Raw genomic sequence first — 13,595 nt, 5'->3', positions numbered from 1 at the left:
ATTTTGAGGACCAGCTCTTGGATTTACTGATGAGTTCTTCCATTTTTCTTGTTTCCAATTCATTAATTCGCCTTTATCTTTACCCCTCCTGCTCCCGTGGATTTACTTTACTGTTCCGTTTTCCCTCCTCATGTCAAATGTTTACGGTGTTTATTATCAGTCTTGCTTGCTCAGTAGGAAAAGCATTTAGGGTTGTGAATTCTCCACCGGGCCCTCCCAAAGCCAGCTCCGAGGGTGTGTGGCCTCTCTCTCCCAGACGGCTGTAAATCCCGCCCCGGCAACTTCTACTTACTCTCTGACTTGGGAGTTATTTAGGGGAGTGCTTCTGAATTCCCAGCTCCTCCTGCTTCTCTCTTAGCTCCTTGGATTAATTTTTGGGCTGGTGGCATTGGTTTAGGTAGTGAGGGCTGCAGACGTGTGATGGTTTGGGTTGCAGTGAGGCACACGCAGGCACGTGCACACACGCCCGGCCTGCCGCTCTGCCCTTGTGAACGCACACACACGCGTGTGCATGTAGCCTGTAGTGTGTTCTGTGGTTCCTGACCAGGCTGCTGCTCCCTGGTCAAGAGGGTTCATGAGAGGACCGCAGGCCCTTGTCCTCACTCCAGTTTTGCCCTCGTTCCTGGGTCTCCAGTGTGGTCTGGGCCGCACACGGTGGTCTGGCAGGCCGGCATCCTCATGGTGGAGCTGGAATCTTTGCTGTGCTCACTACAGACACTGCTGACCCCACACAGCATGCTCGGGGCCGGATGGCCAGGTCTGCTGCGGACAGGGCCCTGTGGCATCTGAAGGGCCTGGCACTGGCAGGCCCATCCAGGGCTCACATCGTTGAGGAGTGGCCGGAGCAGGTGTGAGGAGTGCTGGAGAGGCCCCGGGCAGTTTTCATACAGAAAGTTCCATTTAATTCCTAGTTTGCTAATTACACGAAATTGTGAGTAGATGCTAATTTTATTATTTTTATCCATCTATTGAGATGATCATATGATAGTTCCTCTTCAGTCTATATATGAGTTTTCTAGGACTGCTGAAACAATGGCCATGGCCACAGGGGACATGGATTCTCTCAGAGCCCTGGGGGCTGGGGGGTCTGAGATCCAGGTGTGGGTGGGTGGGTTCCCTCTGAGGCCTCTCCCTGTGCTGTGGAGATAGCCATCCTCTCCCGTGTCCTTAGGTGGTCATCTTTCTGTGTGTGTGTGTCCTAATCTTTTCTTATAAGGACAGCAATCAAATTGGATTAGCGCCCACCCCAGTGTTCTCATTTTACCTGAACCACTGCTTTAAGGACCCTACCTCCAATGTTTATATTGTAGCAACATACACACAACATGAAATTTATCGCTGTGACCTTTTTAAGTAAGCAATTCAGCGGCATCAGTCATGTTCACAATGTTGTGAACAGCCTCCCCCACCTCCAGAACTTTCTTCTCTTCCCAAACTGCCCCCAAGAAACACGAGCTCCCCATCTCTTCCCGTCCCCCAGCCTGACATCCACCATCCACACTGTCTCTATCATCTGACTCCTCTGGGGACTCAAAGAAGTGGGGTCACACAGTGTTGTCCCTTTGTGGCTGCTCATGGCACTGAGCACAGTGTCCTCAGGGTCCATCCCTGTGGGGGCAGGTGTCAGAATGTCCCTCCTGTTTAAGGCTGGAGAATGTTCCATTGTGTGGGTTGTGTGTCTGTTTTGTTTATCCATCTGTCCATCCATCCTTTTATCTGTCCAACTGTCTGTCCCCCATCTGTCCATCCATCCATCCATCCATCCATCCACCCATCCTTTTTTTTTTTTTAAAGATTTTAAAAAAAGATTTTAAAAAAGATTTTATTCGTTTATTTGATAGAGATCACAAGTAGGCAGAGAAGCAGGCAGAGAGAGAGAGAGGGAAGCAGGCTCCCCACTGAGCAGATCCTGATGTGGGGCTCGGCCCCAGGACCCTGGGATCATGACCCGAGCCGAAGGCATAGACTTTAACCCACTGAGCCACCCAGGTGCTCCCACCCATCCATCCTTCTATCTCTCTATCCATCCACCCATCTGTCCATCCATTTGTCTCTCTATCCATCCTTCCATTTGTCCATCATCTATCCATCCATCCATCTACTGTCCATCCATCTGTCCATCCAGCCATCCACCCATCCATCCTTCCATTTGTCCATCATTTATCCATCCATCCATCTACTGTCCATCCATCCATCCATCCTCCCGTGGACACTCAGGTGCCTCCCTGCCTCAGCTGCAGGGCCTAACACTGCCATGATTGTGGGGGTGCAAGCATCTCATTGAGACCCTGCTCTCCATTCTCCAGGGAACACACCCTGATGTGGAACAGCTGGACCTTGGACTCATCCTGGATCCTCCACACTGTTTTCCATGGCGGCGGTGCACGGGGCTCCCGTCTGCCCACATCCTCACCACGGCTTGTTGGTATCTGCTCCTCCGAGAGCAGCCGTCCTGCAGGCTGTGACGTGGGGGTCTGTGGAGTTTTTTTTACTGTTTATACTGAACGCCTGTGTTATAGTAAGAAATTTATTGAGACTTTATGTCCTAACGTGACCAATTTTTATAGATATTCCACTTGTGCTCGAAAAGAAAGTATATTCTGGAAATGTGTGCAGCATTGCGCATGTGTCTCTTAGGTCTGGATTTACCATGCAGATCTACACCCTTACAGAATGTTCTGTCTACCGGACGCGTTGAGTCCTGGTGCCTGGTAGGCTCTGGGGGCTGATTCGTCTGTCTCTCTTGGCGGTTCGTGCTTGCGCTTGTGTTTAGAATTACTACACATCTATCCTGCATCGAGCTTTCATAAGTACATGCTGATGCTGTGTGTCTGTAGTGGTACTTCGGCTCACATTCTCCTTGGCCTCATGGTGTAGACGCCCCACCTATCTTTTGGCCACCATGTTTGCCAGCCCTTCCTTCCTGCCAGTGGCTTTGAGTTTCCTTCAGGCATCATTTGTCTTCAGCCTGGAAATTTTTCTTTTTTTCCTTTTTTAAAGATGTTTTTAAGTCTTCTCTACACCCAGTGTGGGGCTCAAACTTAACAACTCTGAGACCACGAGTCTCATGCTCCACTGACTGAGCCAGCCAGGTGCCCCTGAAAATTTTTCTTTACCATTTGTTGTAATCAGGAATGCTGTGTCAGCCTTCACGTACCTAAAAATACATTCCTTTTCCCCTAATTTTTGAAGGCTCATTCTCCCACATCCAGGATTCTGGCTTGTCTCTTCCTTTCTGTCCTTTGAAGAAACCGTCCATTGCCTCCTGGCTTGGCCGGCTTTCGACGAGAAGTGAGAGTGGTTTCGCTGTTCTCCCTGTCTGTAACGTGTCCTGTTTTTTGTTTTTCCTGGAATCTTTTGAGATTTTCTCTTTATTTTTGGTTTCCAGCAAGTTGGCCCCGACATGTAAGAACGACCTTCTTGTGTCAGTTCAGGTAGCTTCTGCCGCAGCCGCTTCTGCCCTCTGAGCTCCAGCTTCACGCGTATCCCTCCATGGGGGAGGGTAGTTCATCCTGGGCCCAAGCCTGGTCAGCCCCCCAGTCCCTGCAGGCGGGACCCCTCCTGGAGGAGCTCCCCACCTGCCTGGACACACACTCAGGGAGCAGAAAACCACGATGCTAAGTGGCAGGCGAGACCCCGTGGCCCTGTCCCCGACCTGCAGAGGATGCAGTCATGTCACCAGCGCCTGGGGTGAACTCGAAGGCCTGGGCATTAGGTGTCACCTGTGGACAGGGATGATGGCCGCACTTGCCGTGGGCCGCAGGGGTGTGGCCATGTGGGGAGGCTCATGCTGCTGGCGCCTGGGCACCATGGGTCAGCGGGCTGAGGACACCGGGCCAGGGTGGATGTGGCAGCCTTGGGGTACAAGCCATCCTCTGTCTGTTACATTATTGTGATTTTATTTTATTTTAAATCTTTTTTTTTTTGAAAGATTTTATTTATTTGACAGACAGAGATCACAAGTAGGCAGAGAGGCAGGCAGAGAGAGAGGAAGGGAAGCAGGCTCCCCGCTGAGCAGAGAGCCCGATGCAGGGCTCAATCCCAGGACCCTGGAATCACGACCTGAGCTGAAGGCAGAGGCTTTAACCCACTGAGCCACCCAGGCGCCCCCATTATTGTGATTTTAAAGTGATGCGATCTTTCATTGGAGATGGGTACATCCAAACTCGTTGTCTTAAACTCTGAGGTGCCGTTCTCACAGTAAGAACAGCTGTGGCCGTTTGAAGGAGGCCTATAGTGCGCTTGCCCGGCCTACGGGCGCCCCCGTGTCCCCCTGCCCTTGGCAGTCACACCAGCCCCCCTCAGTGTGCCTGACTGCATGGTCGGTGTGGATTTGCGTGTTCTGGACACTTTACAGGAAGGGACTCTCGAGCATGGCCCCCTGGGTCTGGAGAGTCAGCAGAGACGGGGAGCCTCGGGGCAGCAGCCTGGTGCCAGTGCCAGTTCTGGCCCGAGCTTGGCCCGCAGTGTGTGTTCCTAAAGCTCGTTCCTGCAGTGTCCACACGTGCTCCAGGTGGGGGGCTGTGGCCAGGGGGCCAAACCCAGCCTACTAGTGTTGAAGATGGAGACCTCTGTGGGACACGCCTATCTGGGGCTTGCAGCAGAGACCATCTGACCCAGGAACTGGAAGTAGTGGCTCTGCCCTTTACCAACGCTGCAGTTCGCACTGTGCCCTTTAGGCGCCCAGCCTCTGTTGCCAATAGGTCCAGCTGCCTCCCAGACGTGCGTCCCTGAGGCTGCATGTTCAGGACCGGAGCCGCTGTGGTGTCATGGCTGGGCCCGCACTAGCTGGGGCTTGGGGCCTGAGAGCCCACTGCTACGTCAGGCGCTGCCGGCTAACAGTGCCAAGGGCACGCCGTCACGGTGGTGCCTGCCTGGTGCTGGAGGCTCTCCAGGGACTCCGGGGGTTCCTGTGCTCCAGGGCCGGCCAGAACCCCCCCTGCAGGAGCTGGATGGTGGACACCTGGGGCAGCGGGAGGCTCGCCTTCTCTTGCTGGACCTGGTGGAGCCAGCATGGCCCCAGGCAGTCCTGGGAGGGTGCTGTCCTGTTCTGCCCAGAACTGGCTGACCTCCAGTCCCCACCGTCCCCAGTTGCCCTCGGGCTTGGCCCGAGGTGCACAGTCCAGCCAGGGGCGACTATCAAGGCCCAGTGCTCTGTCCCCGCAGGCTGGTCCCTGGAGGCCCTGGTTGTCTCCCACCCTGTGCCTGGGTGGCCCTGCGGTGGCCTGCAGCCCCAGCCGTGCTGCCCTTGGCAGCCGCTGGGTGGCAGCAAAGATCACCCCTGGCTGGGCCTGCTCCCTCAGTCTGCCGGGGTTGGGGGGTGGGGGGTGCTAGAGCCCATGGGCTGGGGGTGCAGACCCTCTGGGGCCCCAGGGAAGGTGGCAGTGGGGATCTTGGTCATTTCCACCAACCCCACTACCCCAGGCCCTCTGGTGGCTCCTTCTACATCCTAGCCAGTGCTGGTCCAAGGAAGGGACAACAGTGCTGTCCTCAGAGGAGTGTTAGGCATCTAGGGGGACATAGATGGGGAAGAGACAGCGCCCCCCAGTGAAGCCCAGCCTTCCAAGGGGATTGTTGAGTGCACCAGCTCTGGGTGGGGGTGAGCTGTGGCTGTGGGTGTGGACCCAGGTGAGTGTATCGTTCCAGGTGGGTTGTGAGTGTGGTCCTATGTGGTTGTGTAGAATTTATGGAGGGAACCCTCAGCCCAGAGAGTTGGGGTGACTTGCCTGAGGCCACATAGCTCATAGTGGAGCTGGAATCTTCCAGGGATCACTCCATGGTTGGTGGGGAGCCCCGTGAGTTCTGGGGAAATTGAGTTTCAAGCCCTAGGCCCCCACTGACTTGCCCCGTGACCTTGGGAAGAGTCCCTCACTGAGGGGAGACCCTAGGAGGAACTGCTCCTGGGACCACAGGGGAGGATACCAGTAAGGGTGCGAGAGCCCCCTCCCCTGGGTTCCCTCCCCACTCCACGCTGGCCTCGGCTGCAGGTCCAGGCCCCCTGGGCTAGCGTGCACACTGGTTCTGGTCACGGGGGAGCACAAGTAGGGTCAGACCCAGGCTGCATGGTGGTTGGGCTCAGAGGGTAGTAGGATGGGCACCCCCAGTCTCCCTGGTCCTGAGGCTATTGGAGAAGTGGTCATGACACCTAAGGGTCCTGGGAAATGTGCCCTACATGAGGGATCCCAGCTGTCACTAAAGGGACAGAGCCACCAGCCAATCAGTCCCTGTGACTCAGGCACGGTTAGGTCTGGCCAGACCAGATGCAGCACTGTGCGGGGGAGACCCCTCTACCTGCTGGACCAGGCGGGGTCCTGCCTCCCCTGTGCAGGGAAGCCAAGTGGGGGACTCAAGGCCAGGTGGGGGCAGGGGTGGGGGGGCACTTGGCAAGGAAGACCTGGCAGGGGCCAGAGGCAATGCCCAGTTCATGGGCACATGTGGCCCCCAAGTCCTCCTGGCCCAGCACCAGACACCAAGCCCTCGTGTGTCCTTTGATGACCCTCTTTGGAGCCTCTGGGGTCGCCCTCAGGCCCTGGGTCCCGCAGAAGCAGTGGGCCTTACCCTTGGAAGATGGGCTGTGTGTGTGCAGGGGGTACTGCCCAAGGCCCACCTGGGACCCCAGCCCCAACCACAACAGTAGTGCCAGTGCTGACCCGAATCTCCAGCTGAGCCTGAATGCCAGCCACAACCCCCACCCATCCCAAATCCCACGGCCACCCTGATGCCTTACCCTGACCCCACCCTGCCCTCCAGTTAACTCACTGGGACTTGCCACTGCTGGGGTCAGGCACCCAGGGCCCTCCTGCCCTCCCCACAACCTTCCAAATGGAGGCAGCCCACACCCAACTGGCTGCAGTCTGTGGAGATGGAGCGAGACAGGTTGGTTGGGCTGGGGGGCTGGGTGGGGGGCTGAGTAGGCGCTGCCCCAACCCCCTCTCCTGTTCCTGTTCCTCCGGCTCTTCTCTCAGTGGGGGCCTCGCTCTGTTCTCTGGGGCCACTCCATGCCAAGCCTGGGTACCGGTCCTATCCCATAGCCCTGCCCACCTAGGGGCCTGGTGGGGGGGGGCTGGTTCCTCTCCCTTGGACAGGTGCACAGGGACCCCATCCCAGCCCCCGTGACCAGGACATTGTCTCTGGGTCTCTGGGGGACCCCCTCCCCGATCCTGTGGCAGGGTTTTCCTGCTGGGTCTGCCAAGGAGCCCAGGAGGCCTCTCTGGACGGGTCAGGTTTCTGTCCTGCCGCTGCTGAGGGGCTAGTGGCATTGATCTCTCACGGAAGCACAGGCCCGGCCCGTGTGGCTCCTCCTGGGCCAGTGCGTCATGGCCCCTCGTGTCCTGTGGGTCAAGTCAGCTATGATGGCTGGACCCAGGGCCAGCAGGTCTCTGGCACTGAAAGGCTGTGGCTGTGGGGTCCTGGATCAGGGATGGGCTTTGGGAGTGTGGCTCCCTGGATTGCCCCTGGCCACCTGGACTTGCCCCTCTGGCCACGGCCACTCTGCTCAGGCCACGCCGGCGCTGAGCACACTGGCCTAGAGCCTGGGCTAAGCTGCCTCCCACGCCATGGCTGACGTCCATGAGTGACCCTTTCAGGACAGCGCTGCCTGAGAAAGCCTTCTGCTGTCCTCCGACCCGAGGGGCAGCTCCACTGGGACGGGGTTCTCGGCCGGCTTTCTTGGAGAGATCCAGCAGCTGGCCTGTGCCCTGCAGGGGTGTGGGGGGCCGGGGCTGCCCGGCTGCCATCATCTCTCCTCTTTGGTTCATGTGGAGGACTGTGTTACTGCTTCTGAGGGCGGGAAGCATCTCCTGGAGGGCCCGGGGTGGGAATCTGTTGGTGGGCTTTGCTGGGGTCCCCCTCGGGCCCCCTGGGCTGTCACATCTGGGACTCAGAGTGGGCGGTCTTGCTGCCTCGTGAGCTCCGTGTCCTCCTTGGGCAATGGGGGGCCCGGACCTGCCTGGCACCCTGCTCTTCTGTCACCCGGGGCTCGTGGAGAGTTTTCCCAGTGCCACGTGGCTGCAGGGGACACCGACTACCCACAGGCTCCTGGTGTTGCCGTATTGAGGCTGTGCTCTGGGGCCCTGCCCTCCCTCTCTGCATGTTGAAGACCATCTCTGGACCCTCCCAAGGGGCCCCTGGGGTGCCCAACCTTGGAAGTCCCTGCAGGAGCCCTTCCATGGCCTCCTGCCCACCCCCTGCCAGGCCCTGGGGGTGGAGTCCACTGTCCCCTCTGCAGACAAGGAGCTGAGGCCTGGGTGGGGTGGGCAAGCCTCCTTGAGTGGACCAGTGTCCTGCCAGCCCCTGCCAGTCCTGCAGGCTAAGTGGCTTTTCCACTGCGTGGCTCTGGGAGGGGACTTGGCAGGAGGCAGCTGGCTCTCCCCACGGATGCGGGGAGCTGGACTGTGGGACAGGCCACTGGAACCCTGCCTGGAGCTGCCGAGGCGGGAACGCAGGGCCCACACCCTTCCCAGGGGGGTGCCGGCCCCAGGCCCGTGCACCTGCTGAGGTCTCTGCAGAGGGGATGCCCTGTTCCCCGGCCCGGGGGCTGTGCCCAGCCAGGCACCGAGCTTCTCGCCGCCTGCCCAAGACGCAGCCCGTCAATGCTGCCCCCTCGACTTTTTTCTCCTCCCCAATTAATTAATTTAAATTGACCATTAAGTCAGCCGAGTTTTTGATTGATATTTTCATTAGCAGCCCTGTCCGACGCCCCAGGAATGTATGGTAATGTCCAATCTGCGGGCGGGCCGCGCTCCTCCTGCCGCGCTGAGTTATGGCAGGCTCCGGCGCGCGGCTCCCGGGGTAATTTGAATTCAGATGAGCTGCCGCAGTGTTCCGGAGCCTGGCGGCCGGCCGCTGACGGATGGCACTCGGGTTATCACAAGGTCACGGGCGCAGCCGCCACCCGCCGCGGGAGGGGCTGGCCAGGCCTCTGTCGCCGGGGAAGGTGGGCGGCCGAGTGGACTCCCGAGGCGGCCCGGCCAGTGGCAGATGGAACGGAGCTGTCCCCGGCAAACATGGGCGAGTAAGCCCTGGGGCCCGTGGAGCCCGCGGAGCCCGCGGCCGTGGCTGAACTTCACGAGGGATTAGAACTGGGCTGGGCTTCTGACGGCTGCTCCCCTGTAGAAGTGGTTGGGGCAGGACGGGGGAGCTTTGTCCCTGGGGAAGGGCTGACTGGCGTGGAGCAGCTGTCCCCACAGGGGCATAGCGGTGATGGAGGCTGGGATCTGGCTATAGCCAAGTGACTCTGTCCTGGGAGGCAAGCTCTGGGGGCCTGGGCATGGCCAGGGTGCCAGTTCTCAGCATGGAGACTGGCCAGGCAGATGGCCACCATTGGGGGGGCTACCCAGCTGAGTGACCATGCAGGTAACTTTTATGCTCTCTGCCTCAGTTTCCCCACTCGTATGATGGAAGAACATGGTGCCTCCCCTTTGTAGGAGGTCAGCATGGGCAAAGCACGAGGTTGTCTCTGGACACTCCTGAGCCCCTACAAGGGACCTCTCCTTTCGCCTCGTACTGTCCAGGCCCCTCCCACTGCATGCTGATTGGTGGGGGCAGATGGCAGCTCCTGTTCCACCCCTGCCCTGGGAGCCTCGAGGGGCCGGTGTGCTGCCCCCCTGACCTCAGGCCTGATGCGGAGTTCCTAGAGATCCTCAGCGTGTTTGGAAATGTGGAACCCCGAGGCCTGGTCCTGTGTAGGTGGCCCTGGGGGCTCAGTGCAGGGAGGGGCAGAGCTCTGAGGTGGGGGAAGCCTAGGGGAAGAGGCAGTGGGGTGCCAGCCCTTGAGGGCCCAGCTGGGGGCCAGGGGCCGGGAGGGTGTTAGTCCAGGCATCTAGGCCTGAGCTTTGTCCCATGGTTGAGCAGGGTGACTCAAGAGTGGGCCTGTGTCCTGAGCTGACTGCAGGGTCCCAAACTGTGGAGCTGGGGGGACATCAGCCCTGAGTGCCATGTCGAGGATGGTGCAAGCCCAGATGTTTGCCCCGATTGGTGGGCCCTGCTGGGGTCTCAGACCTGGAGTTGGGGTGGGGGCATGGGTCAGTGAGGGAGAGGGCATGGGGGTTGATCAAGTTCCACAGGGTGGGGCTGGTGCCGGCCCTATGTCCTTGGCAGGGACCCTGTCCTTGCTCCTACAGCTGGGGGGGCAGACTTGTGCCTCGGGACCCCCAATCCCCAGCTGCTGGGGCCCTTGCTTGTCAGGATCAAGCCAGGTACCCTCACAGGACTGCATTTCCAAGTCTTCCTTAAAGCTGGAGGTGGGGTCTTATGACTCTTCTGGCCCATGGGAGTACAAGTGCTGGGCAGAACTTCGGGGTAAGCTCCATACAAGTGGCTGACCTGGCTGGGAAAAGCCCCCCTACCCTTTGTATTTCATTTTTCCTGCTTCTTGAACAGAGGTGTGATGTCTGGGGCTCTGGCAGCTGTTTGCACCAAGAGGCGACCTTGAGGCAAGAGGCCACGTGCAAGGTGATGGAGCAGAAAGACTGAGGCTCCTGGCTCTCTGATGTCCATGGGACCTAAACCAGCCCTGGTTTGGCCACCCCCAGCTCTTGTCTCCTCCATGAGAAATGAACTCCTAACTTACTAAACCTACTTTTGTTGGTGGTGTTTCTGGGGTTGGTTTTTGGTGGGTGGGTCAGTCAGCACCATCGCCGACCAAGGCAGGAACCGAGGAGAATCCGTTCCATGTGGACACAGCTCCCTGGAAAGGCCTGCCTTGTCGGGCTCAGAGAGAAAGGAACGTGCTTGGAGTGGGTCCTGTGGGAGGGGTCCTCTCATTCAGTGGCAGTGGCCAAAGACGCTTGGACCGCTCTCCCTGAGAAAATGAAACCACGTGTATGAGGCATTGCTGGGTTTTTAACTTATTGTCAGGAAATGTGGAGACGAGATAAAACATGGAGATAAGGTGGCTGCATGAGACATTGGAGGGGAGCCACTCGGGTCCCAGGGATTCTATGCACTGTGGGACCTGTGGGACCACTGAGGCCTCCCCCCCCTTGCCTGTCTGCGCTCCTGGCTCAGGGCCCTTTCCTGCCTCCTGGCCCCCAGTGGACACGTGGCTTCCCTGGCCTGTGGGAGGTCCCAGGGCCCTCCTGCCTGAGCCCCAGAGATGGTGGTGCGGTGGTGGGGGGGTAGGGGAAGGGGTGGCTGCTGCAGCTTTAGGAAAGGGGGGTCTAGGAGGCCTGGACGAGAGCAGGATTTCAGAGGTGGGCAGGGCTGACGGCCCAGGTGATGGAAGAAGCAGAGGTGGCAAGTGGGGGCCCAGGAGAGGACTGTGTCCTGGAGGGCACAGCCCCTGTGTGCACAGGCCAGAGGGCACACGAAGGTCAAGAGCAGCCTCCCCCCCAACCTCCACTTGGCTGGACCCTGGGGTCCTGCAGGCACCACATGCCGTCCAGTGGTTACAGGGGCCTGGGGCAGCCAGGGTTGGGGGTAGGCAGTGGCCACCGCACAGCGGTCTCAGCTCCCCACCTCATTCCACATGCTGGGGGGGCGAGGGGGGCCCCCCGCTAGGGGAGGGGGCCACAACTGAACAGCACCCTGGCTAGTCCCTCACTGGCACTTATTTGTGAGGTGGGGGGGATAGCCCCTCCCGTGTGCTAGGACCGCTGAGCTGTTCTGCGTAGAAGGCGCCAGAGCCCAGGAGGGCGGTCGAGCAGCCCTGAAGCTTCGAGGGAGGACGAGGGCACAGGCCCCCCGTGTAGCTGCTCTGATGCTGTGTCTACTTGCAGGCTGGGCGTGGCTGGGAGTCCCCAGAGGCACCCCTGCAGCCTCTCACGTGTCCCCGCAACTCAGGTCAGGGCATCCTGAGTTTGAATAACCTGCTTATGTATTGGGTTAATTCAGGGTGCACTTCACAGCTGCTATGGACAGCCCCTGAGCCCTCGGGGCCCCCACAAGTCTGGGCTTGTTTCTCCTCTCGGCATGCCTGGGGATGGGGTTCCTTCCATTGCCAATAGGAGACTCCCAAGGTCCTGCCCGAGGGGGACACGGGGAGGTGTGCACAGCTGGTTCTGGGGCTGGATCAGTGGTCCTGGGATATTCCCCTGTCCACACCCGATGGCAAGTGTCGCTCTGTGCCGGGGGCAAGGGAAGGACGGGGTGACCACTTAGCTGCTGGCTGGTCTACCGTGAAGCCATCTTGGTGCACACCAGGCCCGGCTCCCTGCCAGCACTGGGCGGATCCCCAGCCGGGCTCACTGGTCGGGGTCGCCTCTGGTGGGCAGCAGGGGACACTGGGGTGTAGAGCTGGGGCTCACACGGTCAGCGGTTTGCACCCTGGGGCCCCACCTTGGCCCAGTGCTCCCTTGCCACCAACCCCATCTGCACACATGCCCACAGCAGCCGCCGCCTTGAGGCCCCAGTCAGGTGGGAGGCGCCCCTGGCATGTGATTCTTGAGGGGCTGGGGCTGCAAGCCTGCAGGGCTCCTGGGCCTCCCTCCCCGCCTCCACTCCTGAGCCAGCTGCTCTCCCTCCTGCAGCTGCCTGCCGCTGAGCCACGATGTGGTCCTGTGATTCTGGATGGGGACCCTGGTGTGGTGTAGACGCAAGCAAACTGAGGAGCCACCACTAAATGAAAACCTCAAAAGCCCTACAGATAAACCCCCAAATGACCCCGAAGTCATGAAGATATTCTCTGGTGACTTTTTCCTGGAAGATTAATAGTTCTGCTTTTAGATTTGGATCTGCGCTCTATCGTGACTTAATTTGGGGAGTGTGTGAGGGAGCGGACATATTCACCTGCTGTCCCAGCACTGTTTTTGGAGAAGACCTGCTTTGCACCATTAACAAGCATCGGTGTCTCGTCAGCGTAAATTGGCCATGTGCATTCATGGGCCTGTTTTTGTTGCCTTGACTTATGGTCGAAGATGGTGCTGGCCTGTCTCAATGCCCGGTCACATTGCCGGGACTCCTGTGACTTTAGAGTAAGCCTTGAATCAGATAGTGCCGTCCTCCAGTCTTTTCCTTTCTTTCAAAAATTTTGGGCCGTTTTCGTCTTTCTGTGTTTCCAGATGACTCAGCAAGTTTTACCAAAAAAGGCTATTGGTAGTTTGATTGGGATTGTGTTAAATCTATGTGCCAGTTTAGGGAAGGATTTCTGTCCCAACCTGACTGAGTTTTCCGGACACAGTTTGTGTCTCTGTGTATTTGTCTCTGATTTGTCAGTTATCCACATGAGGTCTTTCACACATTCTATTGGGTTTATTCTCATGCATTTCATTTTTGGTGCTGATTTAAATAGATTAAAAAATATATATTAATTTATTTTAGAGAGAGAGCACGAGTTGTGGAGAGGGCAGAGGGAGATGGAGAATCTCTAGCAGACTCCCCACTGAGGACAGAGCCCAACATGGGGTTCAATCCCATGACCCTGAGATCGTAACCTGAGCTATAACCAAGAGTCAGAGGCTTAACCGACTGAGCCCCCCAGGTGCCCCTAAATAGATTTTTAAAAATTCATTTTCTGATTGTTAACTATCAACTTGCAGAAATTAAACTGAATTTTGTGCATTGACCTTGAACTTGTGATCTCACTAGAGCTGTTTGTCAGTAGTCGTTTTGTGGATTCCTCAGGGTATTAGTTATCATTCCCAGAAGTTATTTGCTTA

The 13,595-nt window shown here is 58.1% G+C and overlaps 1 protein-coding gene across 1 annotated transcript in view; it reads left to right on the top strand.

Annotated features, from left to right (window-relative positions):
- FAM53A (family with sequence similarity 53 member A) overlaps positions 1-13,331 on the top strand; it is a 49,010-nt gene extending 35,679 nt beyond the window's left edge. Inside the window, exon 4 of the mRNA XM_047718606.1 lies at positions 12,468-13,331. Within this exon, the coding sequence (XP_047574562.1) occupies positions 12,468-12,530 (63 nt within the window). The 3' untranslated portion in view covers positions 12,531-13,331. The remainder of the gene's footprint in view (positions 1-12,467) is intronic.
- The last annotated feature ends 264 nt before the right edge of the window (positions 13,332-13,595 follow it).

This window comes from Lutra lutra, chromosome 2, assembly GCF_902655055.1.
Source record: "Lutra lutra chromosome 2, mLutLut1.2, whole genome shotgun sequence".
In the NCBI taxonomy this organism is placed as follows: domain Eukaryota; kingdom Metazoa; phylum Chordata; class Mammalia; order Carnivora; family Mustelidae; genus Lutra; species Lutra lutra.
The sequence above is the reverse complement of the archived record's forward strand: the minus strand, read 5'-3'. Positions and strand labels throughout refer to the sequence as shown.